Source organism: Osmerus eperlanus, chromosome 24 (assembly GCF_963692335.1).
Source record: "Osmerus eperlanus chromosome 24, fOsmEpe2.1, whole genome shotgun sequence".
Lineage (NCBI taxonomy): Eukaryota > Metazoa > Chordata > Actinopteri > Osmeriformes > Osmeridae > Osmerus > Osmerus eperlanus.
Genome location: NC_085041.1, coordinates 9,086,733 through 9,109,019, shown reverse-complemented (window position 1 = coordinate 9,109,019; position 22,287 = coordinate 9,086,733). Strand labels below are relative to the sequence as shown.

The 22,287-nt window shown below is 38.5% G+C and overlaps 1 protein-coding gene across 7 annotated transcripts in view; it reads left to right on the top strand.

Annotated features, from left to right (window-relative positions):
- The window catches only part of adgrl2a (adhesion G protein-coupled receptor L2a), a 94,226-nt gene that overhangs the window by 40,307 nt on the left and 31,632 nt on the right, over positions 1–22,287 (top strand). For 5 of the 7 annotated variants that reach the window (XM_062451006.1, XM_062451008.1, XM_062451010.1 and 2 more), the window contains exons 4-7: positions 7,584–7,693; positions 9,016–9,075; positions 12,220–12,234; positions 13,329–14,129. In XM_062451006.1, the coding sequence (XP_062306990.1) occupies positions 7,584–7,693; positions 9,016–9,075; positions 12,220–12,234; positions 13,329–14,129 (986 nt within the window). The remainder of the gene's footprint in view (positions 1–7,583; positions 7,694–9,015; positions 9,076–12,219; positions 12,235–13,328; positions 14,130–22,287) is intronic. The other 2 variants (XM_062451007.1, XM_062451009.1) reach the window with 2 other exon arrangements.

Here is a 22,287-nt window from a genome sequence, read left to right as displayed (position 1 = left end):
AAGGTAACACCTTATTAATCACCAGGTAGGCAAATATGATCGATTCAGTTGTACCCAGAAGCTTGAATCTTCCGTTGGCATTTACATGCTCCCTGCTTCTGTGATGCCAATGTTCTTAAGGTAGCAGCACCAGTACCCCTGGCACCTTCGTGCTTATAACAATTACATAATGTTTGCACATATTCTGTGAAGCCGAGAGACTAAAGGGGTTCTTAATTTACAAATCTACTACATCTTCGGTAGGGTTAGTTATTCTGGCGGAGAAAACTGCTTGCTCCCACACATGCTGCTAGCTACTAGCAGATAGCTAGTAACGTTAGCTAGTAGCCAGTTAGCTACTACTGGATATGGCAAGGCAAATTTTACTAGAGAGGGTACCATTTCTGGGGAAATAGTGAGGTGTGCTTGCTTCGGTTGCAGATTACATTTTTTAAATATTTAATTAATTTTTACTATATCAACTCCAAACCAATTGTTTTAAACTAATATCAAACATCCAAACATTTGGAGAATTTTCATGGGTATACTTACATTTTACAACTGATATTTCTGATTATTTTAAATAAGTAGGCCTATGCTACTTATCATTGATGAAGATTGCACAGATTAAATAGCATACAACATACATTTGTTGCTGCTCATTTACACTTTACACTACAAAATACTAAGAGTGAAGTGTAAAATGAAACATGGTTCTTTTCTCATTTGAAGAGGGAATGGTGTTATGTGGCAGCCTCACATAGTTGAAACAGTTGCATTAAAATGAATAAATTGGGCAATCCTGTGTTAAAATGGTCCTAACCTCTATTATGACTTAAACTTCCCCTTAAGTTTTTCCCTTCTAATATACATGCATTTACTCATATTGCATTTAATTAATAAAGAAATCCCTTTGAAACAATGTGATTCTTACCCTTTGAAACAAGCTGATTTTAACTCTGGCACTATCACTGTTGTCAAGCAAGTAATTAAGATACAAACGTTTGTTCATATTTTGGTGATATATTAATGTATTTAGTATAGTTTTATCGGAAAAAGATAAAACATTTTAATATTTCACTATTGTAATTTGTATGAAATTTAATTGAGGAGGATGGTCCTCATCTGAGTAGTCTCCACTGATGTACTATACATACTGTATGACGATACTATATCTGAATCAGTTAGTTGTGATTTATAGTTTAACTGCATTTCCAATTGGTTTTCCAGGAAGGGAGGTTGTGGCTTCTACAGCACCAGTGAAAATATTGTAAACATGAGCATGTGACAGTGATTGCATCCTCTACATTGGATGTTCCATCATCAATTTGGTTGGAACTCAAGTTCAAAGATGTTGTTGAATGTTAACACATTTCCTCCAACCAATATATTTGTAATCTTATTAAGTCACCCCTTAGAAACATGGTTTAAATCTCATAACTATGCAGATGACTGTGTTTCCAGGGGGTATTTTATATTTGTTCTTTTTTGTTACAATACGTATGTCTACTATTTGTGGTGATGGAAATGATCTCTTTCAGTGGCTTTCAAATCAGCAGGACAGCCCCAAGAGCAGCAAGTCTGTCTTGATAATTGTGCCATGAGCCTCATCAGCATTACAGATGAAATGTTACTAGACGGGTCACTCTGAGTTTAACAGACTCTTAATTCGATTGAAATTCAAAGAGGGAGTTCTTGGAAATACATTGTCCGCTTTTGGTGTGGCAACGTATTTTGTCACATCGCCTTTCTCCACTACTTAGCCATGAGTGTTTGTTTTTTATTGCCTCTTTATCAACTGTCTATCAATAAAATGTAATTTAGGTCCATCTTTTTAAGATTTAAGAAAGCAAATATGTGACAGAAATAGCTAAATGGTGAAACGGTGACTCATTCAAACACAGAAAAACCATCTGGATGTGGAACATGGATAGCATTTTTAAACTCTATGTAATTTATGAATCAATTAGCCCTTATCTTTTGTCCAGTTATATCTTTGACTTGCTTTATGATCTGAATGTAAAAGGTCAAATTGCATGTGGATACATGGTAGCAAGAGTGCTATCAGTTATACCTTGTTGGCATCTTATCAGGCACTTACTGCTGTCAGCCAATACTCATTTCTAAAAAGAGTGCAGCGTTCTACCCTCTAATTGTACTGATACCTGTCTTCCCCAAAAGGTCAGGGAATGTGGTGGGATTAAATACAGAATACCCCTACTTTCAAGCCAGCATATAGAAAATAGAGCACATGAAATCGAAGGTAGTAGCATATTCTGTTTCAGGTATGGTTGATTATAATTATGATAATGATCTGTTCATTCATCACATTATTAGAATCTAAGGAGTCAGTTGGCTGAGCGTTTAGGTAATTGGGCTAGTAATCCAAAATTTGCTGGTTCTATTCCCTGGCCGTGCAAAATGAGTCCTTGGGCAAGGCACTTCACCCTACTTGCCTCGGGGGGAATGTCCCTGTACTTACTATAAGTCCCTCTGGATAAGAGCGTCTGCTAAATGTTTAAAAAAAAGAAGAAGAAGGATCTTCGTCTGGCAACATTGCAAGTTCTTAAGTTCTTAACTATACAATAATAATTTTAATATTAAACCAGTTGTTAGACTAAATGTAGATTAATTTGTTGATAAATCCTTTACTACAAATGAAAACACTGCAGATATTTACCGTTCAATAGTTCAGTTTGTCTTGGATAATCTTTCAATTACACGCCTTTACTCAAATCTAGGGTTAGTACTGTATATTAAAAAAGTAATTAAAGCATTCTTAATTGGTCTCAGGAGATGCCCAGCATTGCAAATTAGTCTAATTGTAAGTCACACATTCCACTGGAGGAGGGTTCCTTGCACCCTAGCCAAAAATTAGGGTAATACATCACAACATTCTATAAAGACTTAGTAAGACTAAGTAAAATGAAATATTCAAGGTTATTTTGTATTTCTAATGCTTTCCCATTATTGACATACATTTGCTTGGTAGGCATAGACAGGTCAGTGTCTTTGTGAGGTTATTTAGTGTCATACTAATGTTTAATGTTACAAACCAGATGTTAATCCTCCATTCGTCTTGCAATATAATTTACATTACTCTCACATGACAGGTAATGCATGAGCAAAGATAAGTTATAATCAAAGTGACTACATAAAATATGTAAAATGCTTCACACTGCAGACCAATAAAACACAACCTACAAAAATAGATGTAAATAATGCTGTGTAGCACAAGGGACACAGTATGAGGTCCTACCTTCATATGTTATCACACATTAGGGTTGTTGATAATGTGGGACCAGTATGAAATACTTCTGCCCCCAGTTTCTCCCCAGCTTGAATAGAGTCTTAGTGGCTGTTACAGTATATGGTCGGCCACCATTGTCAATATATTGGCTGTGAAGCCATATGACACCGTTTAAATGGGATTTTGCACTGAGCTTTAACTGCTTTTACTAATTCCAAAAGCAAAACAAATTACATTTGACAAAGTAAACATTCACCCTCTGCATTTGAAGAAGATGGAGCATAATAATATTAATTGTCAAAGATGCTGACTGAGAGGAAGAAGAGCAAGAAGAAAAAAAGAACGAGAGATTAATTGTCTTCAGGCCTGGTCAGAAAAACATCTAATGGCTAATTCAGCTTCCCGCTGTTATCATGATTTAGTGGGCTTTTGTGGGCTTTTGATTTTAACAGAGGCGCCGTTTGTTAAAGTCAGGGAATTTTGTGCTGCAGAGACTAAACATCGCTTTGTGTTGAAGAAAAAACAAAAAAACATAAAAAATGTTTTGTATTTATTAATTGGTGTCATTAACCCAATTATAATGTTGCCAGAGGTGATCAGCTGTAATTCCTAGGATCCTTAAGAGGGGTTATAGCCACTACCACAAGGGGCGCTGAAGTTAGTGACCAGTTGCTCAGTGGTCCGTTGCGTGGTCCTTGTGGTCCGGACCACTGGTTACTGCCTCTAGGGGGGCAGGTGGTCGGAACTAGTCTTTCAATGGGCCTTGTACTAACAGCTAACAGTGTAGCCAACACCGACAGAGAAGGGAAAAGGTGGATTAGGACCACAAATGCCACTCCACAGACCACTTACTAACGGTCTGGACTGCACTGGTTCATAAACAGTAAAAAAAAAAATATATATATATATATATATACGATTGCGATAGAGAAAAAATCTATAACCACAAACGGCAAAAAAACTGTGCAACAATAACAGTATAGGCATAATCGATAATAGAGTAGGTCAATATTTAATAGAAAAAATATTATGATTTCTGACATTTAGTGTTGACAACAACAGTGTTATCAACTCAGCCAGAGAAGGGAGAAGGTGGATTAGGACCAAAACTACTACTCCACGCAGACCACGCCGATAGAACACTGAGCAACTGGTCCAGACCACGAATAACACGCGTCCGTGTTTGCAACCATGGTCCGTGGACAGACTACTGCCGTTATACACTAGTGCGTCTTTTTAAATGTGTGTGAAATACCATACTTTACTCTTTTTTTAACAAAGACCTTCAAAAGTATTTTGCCTGTATGCATAAACACAAAACACAATCTAGAGAGTTATGACACTCGATTGGATTTTCAGAATCTTAAAATGTGACTGCTCACCAAAAGAACGAAGGGGAACCCACTTGTCTAGCAGATTAAGACATGTTCGTAGGTACCTGGCGAAAAGTAGCCTCAACTTTCCTCGACTTTTAGCTACGGTACTAATGCTGAAGGCTCGCTGTTAGTCTAGCACTTAGGTCCCTTGGTGCACAGAAGTCACTTTTTTCCACAAAAACTTAATTCAAGCCTAAACCGTGCAACAGAACGTAAATCCCAATAGAAGCAACGCAATCGGGACCAAGACGAACATTTTGACACTGACTTTGTCTATGTAGTCCAAATTTTGAGGGATCCTTAGGGGTGGGAAAATAATATTTGACTAGAGAGGGTACAATTTCTTGGGAAATTGTGGGGTGTGCTTGTGTCGGTTGCAGATGGGTTATGTATATCTGAGTCCACACATTCGTAGACATAGGCCTACGTTTCAACTGTATGGAAACAGATTATGAGGTCGAACGGATTAAATGAGCGAAAACGAGACACAATTTCCCCTCATCTGTCCCTATGAAAATGCCTATGGCAAGCTGACTAGTGCTAAGGCAGGGCATGTTAGCCATTTTCACAAACAGATTGGTGCACACAGTCACTTTTTGCCACAAAAACTTAATTCAAGCCTAAACCGTGGAACGGAATGTAAATCCCTATAGAAGCAACGCAATCTCTACCAGGACGAACATTTTGACACCGACGTTGTCTATATAGTCCAAATATTGAGGGATCCTTAGGGTTGGGAAAATACATTTTAATAATAAGGGGGGGATGAGGAAGGGAGGGGGGGGGGCAGTGTGGAGGAGGGAGGGACAAGCGAGGGGTTTGCAAGATGTCGGTTTAAGTTGACTGAATAGCTCGGTCATGTGACTCCACTAATCAGCTAATACCAATCATCTGTGTGAAAGACTGAGTGGTGCGTGTCTGTGTGGTTGCCACGGTGACGGCTAGATTGTTATCGAGCTGATCGAATGGCAGAAATGTACATTTTACATAACATTTACATTTATGCATTTAGCAGACACTTTTATCCAAAGCGACTTCCAAGAGAGAGCTTTACAAAAGAGCATAGGTCACTGATCATAACAACGAGATAGCCCCAAACATTGCAAGCAGCCAAAACATGAAACATACATGGTGGAAAACCAAATAAGTGCCAAAGGGAAGAACCATAAGAGCATGCAGTTAAACAAGTTACAATTGAACAACATGAAACTCCCCACAAGAGTGCAAGAGTGTACCTGTAGAAAAAACAATCAACGGTAAAATATTTCACAGCGAGTACAAGAATTTGTCACCGTTACAACTAACCAACAAGAGCAACAAGTCTCTCAATACGAGTCATTGTGATCCTGGAGGAAACAAACATCAGGTCCAGCCAAGCATTCCTAAGTGCCGTTGTACTCCCAGAACAAGTGCGTCTTGAGCCTTTTCTTGAAGGTGGGGAGACAGTCAGTGTCCCTGATGGAGGTGGGGAGTTGATTCCACCATTGGGGGGCCAGACAGGAGAAGAGCTTGTGTTGGGACCGTGCGCCCTTGAGCGGTGGGACCACCAGACGGTTGTCAGAAGAAGACCGTAGTTGGCGGGTGGGGGTGTAAGGCTGGAGGAGAGACTTGATGTAGTCGGGTGCAGTCCGTTCACCGCTCGGAATTTACCTAAAATCCACACCTCAAACAAGTTAACCTAGACCTAAAACTATACGTCCAATCCCAAAAATACAGATATTTTCCGAGACCCAAGACTGCCGAACCAGAGATATCCTTTATATTTCTGTGCGGTCAGAAATACGACTCTACCGGCAGTTTCAAAAACTTGTACCTTCTGCTTTCTATGAGAAATGTTGTCAGAGAAATTTAGAATGGAACATTATATTCTGAAAATACTGGTGCTAGCATTCCTTGCCAGCAGAGAACCCTCTCCCCACATGACCTATAGATGACACTAGGCTTACGTAAACAAACTGACCTAGGTTGACCATTGTCATACTACAGGTGCAATAAACCTTATCTGTGTTGAGTGAATCATATGGTCAAGCCTAGGGTCGGAGAACGCTTGTAAGTTTCCACGTGCACGCGCACTCTGTCTCTGGGATCGATCATATTGACAGCTGATATGCAGGGGAGGAGACTTCTCACCAATAAATGGTCTTACCTGAAGACTTGTGAACCAGACAAACTTTGTAGCACAATGGCTACAAATGTTTTTGTCTCCTTGTGGGCCGGCCGCAAGCAATAAATCTTTCCTAAACTTGTTCACCGACTAACTGTGCAATGCTTGATAGATTAATATTCCTGACAAATTTGTCACCAGATTTGCGTTGGTCTCTATGGGGCGAGAGTTGGACTTTGTCTCGCTCTTGTGGGGCTCTGAACAAATGTGTAAGTCTGTTGGATTCCAAGACAACTGTCTACGACCAGCACAACATTTCCTATCTATTGATCCAAAAATGAAGCATGAAGAGTGAAAATGGTGGCAATGCTGGCAAACTAGAAATTTTTTTTGTACCAGATTTTGAATCTCATCTCCACTCTAGCATTTCAGTCCGCACTCTAGGCTCTCACATACACAGCCATGTAAATCTCAGAAATAGATTAACAAAAGTAGTTTAGGGTTTTGTCAACATTTTAAATGGTGGCTGTAGCTGAAAGATTGAGGAAGAAGAAGGATTTGAAAGTTGAAGAAGTTGAAGTGGATTAAAAAAAAAAACTCAATTGGAAAACCATGTAAAAAATATTATGAATATTGATTTATATTAATAGCTGGAAACCCCTGAAACTGCTGAATTTTTGATAGCTGAACGGTTTTAATAGCTGAAAACTTGAAGGAGCTGAAAGGTGCGACGGAAGAAATAGAAGATGTTGAATAAAGATTCGAAGAACAATAGTGAAGCAGTATTCCAACAATAAAGATTCGAAGAAGCAGAATTCTAACAATTACTTTTGTGCTGTATGTAATGTATTAAATAGCTGCCGTTGTCCTCCAGGTGCAACAATCGAACCCAGTGCATAGTGATCACAGGCTCTGACGTCTTCCCTGACCCATGCCCAGGAACCTACAAATACCTGGAGGTCCAGTATGAGTGTGTCCCCTACAGTAAGTATGAAGAGTATTTAATGAAACTAGATGGACTCTTCATTTATTCTTTCTTTCTCCACTCTGTCTGCCTCTCACTATCTCTCTCCTTTACTCCATGCATATTCTTGTACTGTTATAAAACAGATAAAAATACAGATAAAAATAATACCCAGGTACCAGGCTTTTGATCTCTATAAGGGATTAAGACTTCTCATCCAAATGGCTCAGTAGACATTTTTAACAACAGGTGTGGGAGATATTACATAATTTTCTTTCAACACAATAGTATGGCACCATAAATACAATTCAACAAAGTAATATTACCAACATTTGGCTGCTCCTTGGATGCTAAAATATTAAATACTCTTTTGACTATACCATGCAGTATCATGCCTTCCATGTTGTTTCCTTTCAATAACTTAAATCTAATATTCCTTGCCAACCATAATATACACAGTAAATGCTGGTACTGGACCACTAGGAAAGAAGGCAAGAAGATAATATTTTGTCAAATAATCATTTTTCATTTGTTTGTATAAAGCAATCATAATCTAAAACATTTAAAAAATCTGTTTATATAGTTGTTTGCAGTTGATATCAAAATCTTTATTCATATGCTGCCCCATGTCTGTAAATACTGTATACCCAAACTACTTCCCTTCTTGTTCCATCTGAATATCTGACTGAACATAATTAGAAAGTGAACTCAAAACATTTGAAGGGGGTGTGGTGTACAGTACTTGCAAAGATATATTGCGATTAGTATAGTACATTCTATACTATAATGTTTATCATTCAAAGTGTTGAATTTGAACGAATTAATTTATAATTCATTATTGTCAATCAATTTAAACAGCCCAAAATACAGCAATCACAAAATAAGGACGCTTATAGATTTTCACCTCCTTGGTGAATAAGTTCCCTTGATTGTTCACAAACACAATTTCTTCACCTGGAGGGAGTGTCCTGATTTAGCCACTAAAATCATGTAATTATTTTTTTCTTTTTGTATATAGAAATATGGAATGAGTACTAGTATTGAACTTACTCAGGCCAGACGAAAGTGTCAATTTCATGCTGAAAATCTCTACCAGTGTTTTTATTGGTAGAGCTTGCTCAACTCATCTCAGGTATTTGCCAGACTTTAATGATAGGATTAACTTGTAGGTATACCTAAATACATAAATACATTATATTGTAAAGCAGTGAAACAGATGATCAAGGTACCACAAAACCACTGGCTGTAGTGACTTTTTTGAGAAGAAGAGCATCATTAAACCCTACAGAATCATAGAGTAAATATCTGCAGGACCATCTTTTTGCTTTTCGATTCTTGTAAGGTCCATGCCCACACAGAATTGGACCAAGAACACAGAATGTGTCGTATCGCAACTGCCCTGGTAAGTTCTTAGTGTACCCAGTCCAGTCTCTTCTCCCAAATTAGTCAAAATAGCCTGTTCTGTGATCCCTGCGATTGTTTTGGTATTTTACCCACACCAACCCTTTTGTGTCTCCCCTCTCAAACACAAACCCACTCCCTGTGACTAGTAATTCCACTCCACAATTTTTTTTGTAATGCATCATAAATGTAATTGACTCATTGCAGGTTGCTAAATGCAATACAATTCTAAAATAAAAAGGTCTACAGTCTACAATAATAATGATAATAATACTACTGCTACTACTACTACTACTACTGATGATGATGATGATGATGATGATGATGATGATGATGATGATGATGATGATGATGATCATCATCATCATCATAATAATAAACAGTATATGCCAACATCAGACTAAACAAAACATTTCTTTTGACATTGTCCTTTGATTTGGTAGAAAAAGACCACGGTTATTTACTTGATAAAGTCCTCTTGGTACCCCACTGTTAGGGTGAACAGATCCAAAAATATTATGCTGATTTGGACTTTGTTTATTTTTAGATTGTAACCAGGTCTCAGATACTTTTTCATTAAACAAAACCAACAATCCTACAGAGATGTACCAATCAATCCCTTTGCCTTTACCACTGGTATGATGTAACATGCTGTGTAATTTATTCATTGCTCTTGTCAGAGCTTTCTATTCAAACTGCCTATCTTGGATCTGGTGCTTTCAAAGTAGTCACTACCAACCACCTACAGTATTTTATTGAATACGGTACTTCTCTTGGTCTAATTTAGTTAATGTCAAGAGCTACCCTATTTAGCACATTATCTCAGTGTTCAGATAGTGGATGCAAATTTGGCCTTCACCTGGTATTCAGTAGCCTTCTGAATAGGCTGCATTAATTGCTTTGAAACCGGGCAACATAAAAGCAAAGAATTGTCTTCATTAAGGCTATTCTTTGCATACCATGTCGAGATGGCAAGGCTAAAATCCACCATGGCTATTGCTATGCCGTCTCATAAAAATTCAGCCATGCAAACCCATGCTAACTGGCTGCCAAGACAGACTTAATTTTGCTGAATGTCATCATCACCAGCTATCCTCTGCTAGCCTACCAACTCGACCACACAGGCATGCAAAGGTTTATTTTTTATAGTAAAGAAAAAAAACAGTGCTCTAGTTTGTGTTCAATCACATTTTAAACCAACCAATTAAACTGAACTATGTATTTGCAAACCATTGGTTGTGTAGTACTGTGTCCATAATATTGTCCATTAAGAGTTTAAATCATTTGACAATTGAATTTCTGCTCTTTGGAGCCAGTGATTGAGTCTGTGGACAGACATCTTCAACTAAGGTTTGCAGCCAGTCTAACAGTCTAGCCATTTTTGAAAGTGCATTACATTCAGGTTAAAGGAGCCTTAGCCTCTAGCATTTCCAAAGGCTTTGTTGGAGCACAACTACAGTAATGATTAAATAAAGATAGAGTTAAAAATTATCAATAGGTTCATATTCTTAATAGTCTCCAAGCAAACAGGGACTCTTCCACTGCAATGGTTTGAATGTGTATAGCGTTTTGCAATAATGCTTGTGGAGATTCGAGGAGGGTGTGTTGTTTGAAATGTTGATATTTCAAATGTAATTCACTCTTGTCTTCCCTTGTGCAATCTGCAGGAAACCTTCTTGGCACCTTGAATTATTCTCTTGCTCCTCTGACCGGTTTCTGATCACTCTTTACCTTTCCACTAACGTATGCTCAGGTCTTCCGTCTGGTCCATTCTTCTTTCCAGATTGTACTCTCTTTTCCTTTATCTGGCTGGCTGTGTGAAACTCAGCTTTGTTTTAATTTGTTTACTGCATTTGGTCTCATAGGTAGCCTGAGCCCTTCTCATTCTATCTCCAATTTCTTTATTCTCAAATCACTTTCTATTTCTACATAGGGGAGTGGTGTACTTAGGCCTCTGTGGATCCTTATTCTTTTACATCTCTCCTCATTCATTTGAGGAGTGTATGCCATGAATAGAGATAAATATTTTATACATTATGACTTCAGAATATTTGTCTTGTATAATTATAATACTACATATCATAAAGTGTACAAGCTCAAAATATACATTTTCATGTTAACAAGATCATTATATGGGTTAAATGTACATACAATTTGTACGGCTTTACAGGGTAGAGTAATATGTCTTCTTGTTTTAATGTCTAACAAGCTTCACAGATGTTCTTACTGTGTTTAGATTCACATAGCAGGCTACATAAGTTGGTGAATTGTGAATGTTGTGTAAACCATGCTAGATGTACTGTAATCTTTTCGTTACAATGCTACACCATGTAGTCCACATGTCATGTAAAATAAATTTAATATCCATCCATCCATCATCTTCCGCTTATCCGGGGGTCGGGTCGCGGGGGCAGCAACCTAAGCAGGGAGGCCCAGACTTCCCTCTCCCCGGCCACTTCCACCAGTTCTTCCTGGTGGACCCCGAGGCGTTCCCAGGCCAGCCGAGAGACATAGTCTCTAATCTAATATTAAAATGCTTACATATTTTTACATATTTCATTAATTGCCCAGTACTGTTGGAATTGTTTGTGTAATTTAATATAGCTTTGGGTTGTGAGTAGATTGTGTAAGTCTTTTAGTCCTAAAGACAGTTTAGGACATTTTGGCAATGAGAACAGAAGCTTATATATTGTTAGTATTGTTGTTAATCCAATATATTTGCATTCCTTTGTTATGCTTGGTTTTATGATAATTATTTTGAGGCATTATCATGACCATTTCCATGATTGATTTATATTATTAAACATGTATGCAATTTGTACCAAGGGAAATTACACTTGGCATGGTAACCAAACTCAACTATAAACTAATCTTACAAACAAAGCATAACTTTGCATGAATGCTCTTCCTGTACTTTTGGACCACTTTCAATGTACTAACCTTTTGCCTCAGCACTGACATAGGGGCTTCCATGCGGTATCTAATTTCAAATCTATTTTTGGTCTCACAGACTAGGTCTACCCATCTCTTGTCCATGTCTCATTACATGTTACTGCATATCTAACCATCGAGATGACAGTTAATTCACATTGATCTCTTTTCTTCCTTGCACCCCTTTCAATCTCTCTTCCAACGCTTAAAATAGAAGTGGAGCAAAAAGGTAAATAACTGACACAATCCAAACCCTAGCTCCTTGTTTTGTGGCATATGGTTGTTAAACCTTCCTATCCCCACAATTATGTCCCAACCCAGAGTATGACATACCTACAAACTTATCCCCATACCAGACAAAGCTAGTAAATTTCAATGAGGGGAGTAAGAATGATTTGATTTTTTTAAAAGATGACACAACACTACTAGAAGTCAAAAAATATGAGTGGGTGTATATTGACTCTAGACCATGGTTGCTTGTGCTACTCAGCACAATCTAATATTTCTTGGCTTTGAACCCTCCTTCAGAGTGTGCCATGTTAACTCATTCTGGCCCTTAAATCTATTGCTTCTACTGTCTTTTTTCTCTTTTGTAGCTCCCCCTTCTCCTCCTGCCTCCCCTAATCCCCCCCTGCCACTTGCTGCTCTTTTCCTCTGTTGATCTGTATGCCTCTGTTCAGAGCAGCAACAACAAAAACACCTCAGGAGACCCACACTCTTAATTTGTTTAAACTTTAATGGTTGTGACATTTGCACCACTTCGTAACAACAAGCCTCTCAGGTATATACTGTAGCAAGGTGTTGTGACAAAGTGACAAATGTCTCAGTACACACAGTTACAGGCCTGCTGACTCCTGCTCTCTCGTAACCTCCTGTCTGTTGCCAAGTGACTTTAGTTGGCTACTTTTTTGTTTACAGGACCAATATGTTTTTTCATTTCTGTTCCGTTCTTTTATCCCCTTATTTGTTTTCTATTCCCCTACAGTAGATGTCTAAGAGGCAAGGCTTCTTTTGTTTCAGACAATTAATTACATTATAACTTCATATATTATACATTATGCTTAACAACTTTCCTATTCCTTTTTTCTTTCTATGCACAAAACCAAACTCCCCATTCTGCTTGTGAACATTGGCTATAGCAGTAGTCGTCTTTTGGCCACTTTCAATGTGTGTTTGTCCCCACTCTTCCTGGACAACCCATATTTCAAAATGGTGAAGAGAGCTGAATAGAGCTATATTGAAAATAATCTGTAGTTTTTTTCTGATTCACATGAATGTGCTGTGACCAACATGTTTCTTATTCTACTCTTCTCCCATCACTAGTTTTTGTTTGTCCCGGGACTCTGAAAGCTGTCGGAGATCCTTCCTTTCTCTTTGAAGCGGAGCAGCAGGCCGGGGCATGGTGCAAGGACCCATTGCAAGCAGGCGACAAAATCTACTTCATGCCCTGGACTCCATACAGGACAGATACTCTCATTGAGTATTCTTCTCTTGATGACTTCCAGAATGCTCGGCAGACCATCACATACAAGCTCCCTCATCGTGTGGATGGCACTGGATTTGTGGTATATGACGGGGCTGTATTTTTCAACAAGGAGAGAACCCGCAACATTGTAAAGTTTGACCTACGGACTAGAATCAAAAGTGGTGAGGCCATCATCAATAACGCTAACTATCATGACACATCGCCATACAAGTGGGGCGGGAAAACAGACATCGACCTGGCTGTGGACGAGAACGGCCTCTGGGTGATCTACGCCACCGAACAGAACAACGGCATGATGGTTATCAGCCAGTTGAACCCTTACACCCTTCGCTTCGAGGCTACCTGGGAGACGACTTATGACAAGCGCTCAGCTTCAAATGCCTTCATGATCTGTGGAGTACTCTATGTAGTGAGGTCCACTTATGAAGATAACGAGAGTGAAGTCAGCAAAAGCCTGATAGATTACATTTACAATACCAAACAGAACCGGGGCGAGTACGTGGATATCCACTTTCCTAACCAGTACCAGTACATTGCAGCTGTGGATTACAATCCAAGAGATAACCAGCTATATGTGTGGAATAATTTTTACATCTTAAGATACAATCTGGAGTTTGGTCCACCTGATCCCGCGCACGGTAATTCATCTTTCACTTCTCCTCAACACACATCATGCACTCCTCAATACACATTACTGGTAAATTGCATTTTTGACATTGTGTTTTCAGCTGCCTACAAAGTGTGCTGGCATTCGTGGGTTTCCACACTGCCTGTGTGTCAACTGTCACGGTTGACAGATTTTTAATTTAGACTATAATATGTGTGAGATATGTTACGGAAGCTCTACAGTGTATGAAGTATCAAGGAGGGGTGTGTGTGTGGTGGGGTACTCTTCAGTAAACAACGTCTCAGAAGCCAGTTACCATATCAAACGGGTAACAGTATGTGGTGTATTTATGGAGGTTTACAACACAGACTTTCTCCAAGTCTCTCTAGTGCAAAGGCCCTGATAGTCCTACCTATCCTCTCTTCCACTGGAACCCTACCTGCCTAGACAGGTACAAAGTCTGCCTCAGGGCTAGGTTAGATTTTTCCCACAGGTACCAGAGCTTTAAATCCTTGTTGGCCGTTAAACAAACAGTTCACATTCTGAGGATGGTGTGAAGACCCTGTGTGTCTTCTGTCCGAGGTATACAGACACAGAGGGAAAAGGATCGATCACTTTGGTCATGTCAGTCCAGCATGTTATTAATTTAGCGATCATCAACTGAAATGAAGGCTGCCTCGGCCACAGATAGTCTTTGCATTGAGAATATAATAACTGTAATTGTCCTAATCCCTCCTCATCCAAATGTTTTAAATTCCACATAATGCTCTGTTTAGAGTGTGATAAGTGTAGAGGTCAAGCAACATTTCTACACATTACATGGCTCAATATTTATGTATTTGCTTGTCCACTTTAGTATTGATATGGTCAATGCGGTCAAACATGAACACCATAGTGAGACGCAGACAGGCTCTGTGATGTAGCACACTAATTTACACTGAAGCAGGCCTAAGGGGGAATTAGTATTCAAAGGTTGAACTGCATAGGATTGCAGCAATCAAAAGGAGAAGGAAAATTCATATTTCCCTTTTTTTGGTTTGTGAGCAACTTCTTTGAAGTTTTTCCCTTGCCTATGAAAAAGCATCAGCAGATTTGATTGAATATTTGCCGCATTAGAAGTAAATTGCAGTTTCAATATGAAATGTGTATAAGCAAAGCCTTGTTTCTTGTCTTCGATTTGTCATGATCTGATACTCAAATACAAAGGGGTGGCAATTAGCTTGAATACAAATGCTTTATTACAATAATGTTTACATATAGCTTTGGTAATAGTTGTATGAAAAACCCCTGGCAGTTCCTAAATGTACGAATACACTTTTACAGTACTAATATGCAGCAATAAAACTACAGGGATTAAACTGTAACACATATGTGTTCATGCCTGTTGGAGATTTGTGGAATAGGTTGCAGTGTATTTATTATTTTATTAGTATTTTTGCTTGGTTCAATGTACATTGATTGCTAATATAGAAATTCAAGAAAGAATGTTGCTGCTTGAAATAAGACTTTGTTTTTGTCATACAAATGTCAGAGTCATTTACGCTTATCTCTCTTGGTAAACATAGCCAAAGGGCTAAATTTAGGAAGTTCTAGTAGATTTAGCTGGTCTCTTAACCTGACAAGTGATATAAAAGATTCCACAGGCTGCTGAGTAATGTGTGTTGAGCTGCCGTCAGTGGGTGTGTGGAAGATGGCCTACAGTGATCCACAGGATGCCAATAAGCGTGTCCTCCCAAATAGCCTGCCAAAATATAAATGATGACACTTTTTGTAGCTGTCACAGGGGCCTTTTTCTGACATATTCCCTCAGTGAGCACACATTATCCATATCTAGCCATTGCTTCACTTTACACAGAGATCAAATGATTTTTTGTTGGTGTTAAAGACTAAGAAGAGTAATTGTAGTAGGCATCATGAAATAACTCACATAAGTAATATTTTTTTCTAATGTCTGTGATCCCATTTCTTATGTACAGTACTACTGTGTCTGAGATCTCTGATGTAAGTGCAATCACATTGTTATTTTACAGTAAGACAGTGAGTTTGAGTTATTCAGTTAGGTCCTTGTCAAGTTCAGATGCTGATCATGTCAGCGCTGGATAAACTTGTAGGATTATGTGGGAGTAGATGGGGTTGAGTCCAAACATTTACATTTACATTTAGTCATTTAGCAGACGCTCTTATCCAGAGCGACTTACAGTAAGTACAAGGATATTCCCCCCGAGGCAAATAGGGTGAAGTGCCTTGCCCAAGGACACAACGTCAGTTGGCATGACCGGGAATCGAACTAGCAACCTTCAGATTACTATCCCGATTCCCTCACCGCTCAGCCACCTGACTCCCATCAAACAGTAGTGGTTGCTGAATACGTCAAAATGGGTCAGTCCCTTTTTTGTATAACCAGTAATACCCAGATGTCCCCACTAAAGCTGCACTGTATGTTCCATGCTTTTCTCATATTGTATACCTCCACATCTTTTTCCCCTCTTTTGAAGTTGAAGCTTGTGAAAGATACACAACTTTTGTAATGACTGAATGACTATAATGATTGAATCTAAATAAGACGTGCATGAAAACATATTCAATATTCACTTATATGGGCTATTTATGCATGTATTTGTACTGTATGTCTCGAACTACTGAGTAAGCATCTAAAAATAAGCTTTTTGACTGAAAGACTGACCAGGTCCCATTTTACAACTTCAATGGGACACAGGTGAGTTAGGGAAACCCCTTTATTTATCCCGAGCTGTGCAATTATATTGTAGATTACCTCCATAAAAAGACCCTTTGCTGCAGTTAACACCCACACAACTCACAACTGCCTCTTTAGTTGTTTGGATGTCAATACATTTGCATAACATTTTCTCAGGGAGGCCTCAAATTACACATTCACAAGTGGAGCTCATAAGGCACAGAATGACCCAATTTATTGTAAATTACAATGTAGAACTACAACAAGCTGGCTGTGACACAACATGCCAATTAGCTAACCAGTCTCTAACTATGTGGTAAAAACATTTAACTTCTGCAATTTCTTTATTATTCTGGTTTAGTATTGTGGGGTGCACAATCCAATTACATCTAAATGTTGCAAGTGTTATCTGTTTTATACATTTGCAATTTATTAATAGACCTCTCCATAATTTTTTCTCTCAATAACATCAGATAATCCATAGAATCATTCAGTTTTTCAGTGTAAATGTGCACATTTTGTCAGGTCATAGCCAACTGAAATGAACACTGTGTATGGACATATTTAGTTAAGCTGAGTAAGGGTGGAGAGGCATAGCAGGAAAGAGAGGGAGCTTGTATAGAGGAGGGCATGCTTCCTCATGGTCATTGAAGTCACTCTGCATGGGAAAGGCGTTTACATCCTCTGCCATAGGTCCCCGATTCACACACAGAGACGGAGGTTCATTGGAAACTATTAAAGATAGTTTTGTTTGTTCATCCAAGTGGAGACAATATGAAAAGGAGAGCACCGTGTGGAAAAGGACCATTTTGTTTCTAGGTCCCTCCACCCCGCACACCACCCCCTCACCCTCCCCACTGCGGACACATGTCCGTAGGCCCAGTTTTACTGCAATTGCTGATAGCGAAGCCCTCTATTGTACTCCATAGTCAGCAGCTCTAGTGGTGCCATTTTTTGTCTGGATGAGATATGTGTCTGCTGGCCCTGATCTGACTAGACAGTGGCTCTCCGTTCGTACCCAGAGGCAATGGTTTGTACCTTTGCTCCTCTCCAGACTCAGATACCCGCCAGCAGTGTCATACTCCTGACTGGTGGTCTCCCTCAGCATCTGCAACAAAGGAATTAATTACCTATGAAATATGCACTGGGGATGGGAGCAACATTCTAATTCAATGACGGATTCTCCGTCATACAGTACATTTGTTTGATTTTTTTGTTTGTTTTTCATCTAATGATACCCAAGTGTTGTTATACCAAGATGTAGGAGAATTTAATTTGTTCTGTGGCTGGGATGAATATTTACAACTTTGTTCATGCCAATCATAACATTTTCCAATGTGACTCAATTTAAATAGTAGAGGAATTCAAGCAGTCCATGAGAGACTTTCCTAGAAATGTAATTCATGTTTCTTATTCTTTAAGAGTAGACAATTACTGTATTTTTGATGGTTCTATGTATTGTATGATTTCTTTGATGTTTAAAGTACTAACAATATTGATATTGAACAGCTTATGAATAGGCCTCTTCTGGGTCATGCAGTCTCAGCAGAGTGCCGCAAAATCAGCTCTCCACTGACGTACAATACTGTATGGGTGCAACAATGAGCCTGGGGATGTGTTTTAGAATGTCAGTGAGAGATGTGTTACATAAGAGAAGGATTACCGTGTTCTCTGAGGTCTGGCCAATGGGATCTGCTGTCTCATGTTTATTTACTGTTTGGAACAAGGCATATTAAAATAATAACTTCAAAGACGCCTTATAAGCCCCCCCATAACAATCCTCACTGCCTTTAAGGAAGTTTGCTTCACATCCTTTGTGTTTGTGTATGTATTCTTTTGCATGTGTGCTTGTATGAATTTACTGTGAAATAGACACCTGCTGAGCATAGCATCAGTATAGGCTAGTTTAGCACACTTGGAGCTAACACTTGAAATGTGAGGCACGTATAGTAGAGAAATAAAAAAGCAGACTCAAGTCTGGCAGCTGCTGTGTCTACTCTCTGTACTTTGGTGTGAGAGCCATTGAGACAGCTTTAAATAACAAGTAAACCAGCTACAATATTTGTTCATGTTCCCTCAGACGTCGACACAGACAAAGACACAAGGCTCTGAATTCTGGGAAATGTTATGAAAAAACACTTTGACACTGTATGTGTCAGGTGGCTGAGCGGTGAGGGAAGCGGGCTAGTAATCTGAAGGTTGCCAGTTCGATTCCCGGCCGTGCAAAAATTACGTTGTGGGAGAATATCCCTGTACTTACTGTAAGTCTCTCTGGATAAGAGCGTCTGCTAAATGACTAAATGTAAATGTATGTGCGTCTAAAGCAAACAATTCTTTGTAACGTGTTCTTTGTAACAAATAACGTGTCATGTAAGGGTCCTTGTGTATTATTGATATGAGAGGAGTATGTTAGAATTTATTGAGAAATCACTACATTACACTACTTCAATTTCAAACTAAATAATTGATTTAAAAGACTGTTAACTGTAACATACACAGTGACATAAGTGTACATTTCACACATTTTTGCATAAAAAGGACTTTATACCTTCCTGTTAGTTAAAAAGTGTCCTTCACCTGATTTAAATGGGGCTAAAAAAGGGTTCATTCTTTTAATGACATTTTTAAAGCTGATGGCATTTTAGTTTATTTCCTCTGCTTGCTTTTCTTAGCCTTTTTCAAAAGGATCTTGGCTCTTTTTTTCATCTGAGAAACAAGGTTTTAATAGTTTGAGCCACTGTAGATTTTTTTTTGTCAGCTATTACTCTTCCATTAGTAGGGGTTTGTCACATTTCAGTGTTACTAAAAGCCATCTTCAAAAGATTCCTTCACTTTTAACACTGGGCGAGCAATCACTATGAAAATCCCCTCAAGCATCTTATTTTACATTAGGCCCATATATTCCTGAGACTGAAAGCAGTGGAATACATTGAATTATAAAAATGACTCTTACTGATTTTGTAGGGTAAAACATTTCTGAAACAATTGTCCTACACAGCTCCTGTTGGTTTTCCTCTTTTTTTTTTGGCTCCCTCTGAATATAAACAGCTCCTGATAACGTGTATGAAACATTACTCTGGTGAACAACCATGCAGTGCACATCGTAAGTGCAGCCATTAAGCATAATATAAAAGACACACTGGCTGTCAGTTTTCATTTTTCACTCTGGTGTGACTAGTGAGGCCTGGAGAAGTCCAATCTGGTCTATGTGGAGTGCTGACAACACTAGACACCTCTAACCCCACCTCTTCTTTCCCTCTCCTCTGCTCTTCCCCTTTCTTCTGCATTATTGTGTCATTGTCTCTAGAGAATCCCAGAGGCATACTCTAAATCCCCAATGGGATAAAGCACAAACTCTGTGGGCTTTAATCATAAAGATCTTATGAATATGTCAATTTTCCCTATCTCCACAGTACTTTATAGGATATCTTTCATTCCACCAGTTCTCAATGACAATTGAGTGTCCCTGTTCGGCTGAGTGACACACATTAATTTAGGATCCTCTATCTGTTTCTGCTATGCAGATAGAAACAGAAAGAATGAGTGAGAGTGATTTCCCCCGATGTAATCAAAATAAATTTGTATGAAAAGGTATTTGAGGCTATCAGACAAATGTTTGTAGAATAACCAATGAATTTGAGCACCCAGAAAATATGTTTCATCTGCATGTTACATACATACTTAATAAAACCTTTGCTGTGTCAGCAGAACTTATAGTCGTCAGAACAAAACACAGAGGTAGGCCTTACATATATAACTGTCTCATGGACAGTCTGAAAGGAGTATCCATTTTAATACCTGTAGAGTTAATTCCTCCCCGTTTTCATTGGATTAAGTGAAGCTACAACATCAAGGTAATGAGATTATGGGGCTATAAGGATTAAAGACCAACAGACTGTGTACACTTGCATATCCCAGCATTGCAAAACAATATTTTGGTATCGTAGGCATTTCCATCCTATTGTGTGGCAAACTACTGCTTTATATTACAATGTGTTATGATATTTTATTACTTACACTAAACATGAAGTCTGAAGTAGGCTACCTTTAAGATTTACTGTTATAGCAGGAGCCCGCAATTCATTTACTGTATGATTACAGAAATGTGGTAACATTGCTACCAAAGCAATTGTGTTCTATGGAGCAAAATATGATTAACCAGACTAGATCGTCTGTAATGTAGCTTCATAGAAGAGAGTGTAATAGCAGATTACAATTTTTTATTCCAGAATTTCCATTACAAGAGACAGGACTGCACAGCAACTCTGTTAACTGTGTTAACCTAGCACAATTACTTCAAGAGCAGGTTTTCGGAAACAACTTCAGAGACACAATTGTGTTACATCTCTTAGCATAAACTACAACATAGAGCCCAGTACTTGAGCAAATTACTACAAGTAGTTATGTGTAAATGGGTGTGGATAATATACAATAGTCAGCTAACATGCTAAAGGAATGTGCTTGAGTTACAGTGGAAGCCACCTTGATTTATTGAATAGTAAGTCCCTCATCTTAATTCATGTCATACATTTCATACATGTCATTCATGTCATTCATGTCATGTCACAACGAGACAGGTTGGAGTCGTTTTCATTTAATTTAGCCTGGACTTTGATTAACTGAGTTTTTTTTATCCCCACCTAGAAAGATTTTTTTATCATTGTCTGTCACAATCTGTAAATGCATAGCTGTCACGTATAATGTTCCTGACATTTTGCCTACAAACCCCTCATGTTTTGTAACCCTTGTTCATTTGCATTCACTTTGACCCAATGTACACAGACCTGTGTATCTATGGAGGTGCCCATTAACATGCATAATACATAATAACATCTCAAGAACAATTCTAGTTTTCAGTTTATTGCTTTCATCTCTTAAAGATCAGCAATAGTGAAAAATAAAAGGAAGGTATTTTGATTGAGGAGCAAAAAAAAAAGGTGACATGCTCTGGTGAAAGGGGCCGTTGTCGGCCAAGGTCATTTCAGTTTTTTTACAGATTATGAAAATGCAGATTGTAAGCTTACAAATGATGTGTCATACATTGAAATCTGAAAATAGTTGAAGATACGCTTATCTGAATGTTGGTGAACCTGGAATGCTCAAGCTGAGAAATCCCCCCCCCCCTCCAAAGATGCTAGACCTTTTTACGCCTTCAGACAGGGCGTGAATGTTTTGGTGTTAATCATTAGAAGTGCCCAGAGCCGCTCATTTCACCGCAGTGAAGAGAAAAATATACACTACCAGTCAAAGGTTTTAGAACACCTCCATTTTTCCAGTTTTAATTGAATTTATGCAGTTTAATGTCTCAATGTACTCTGAAATTAAAGCATAGAACAAATAAACAATAGGAAATAAAAAAGAAATCATGGAATTGTTTTGTTTAACAAAATGTAATCAACATTTTTGACTAATCAAAGTAGCCACCTTTTGCAGATATAACAGCCGAACACACTCGTGGCATTCTTTCTACAATGGAAATCAAATATTGTTTGGA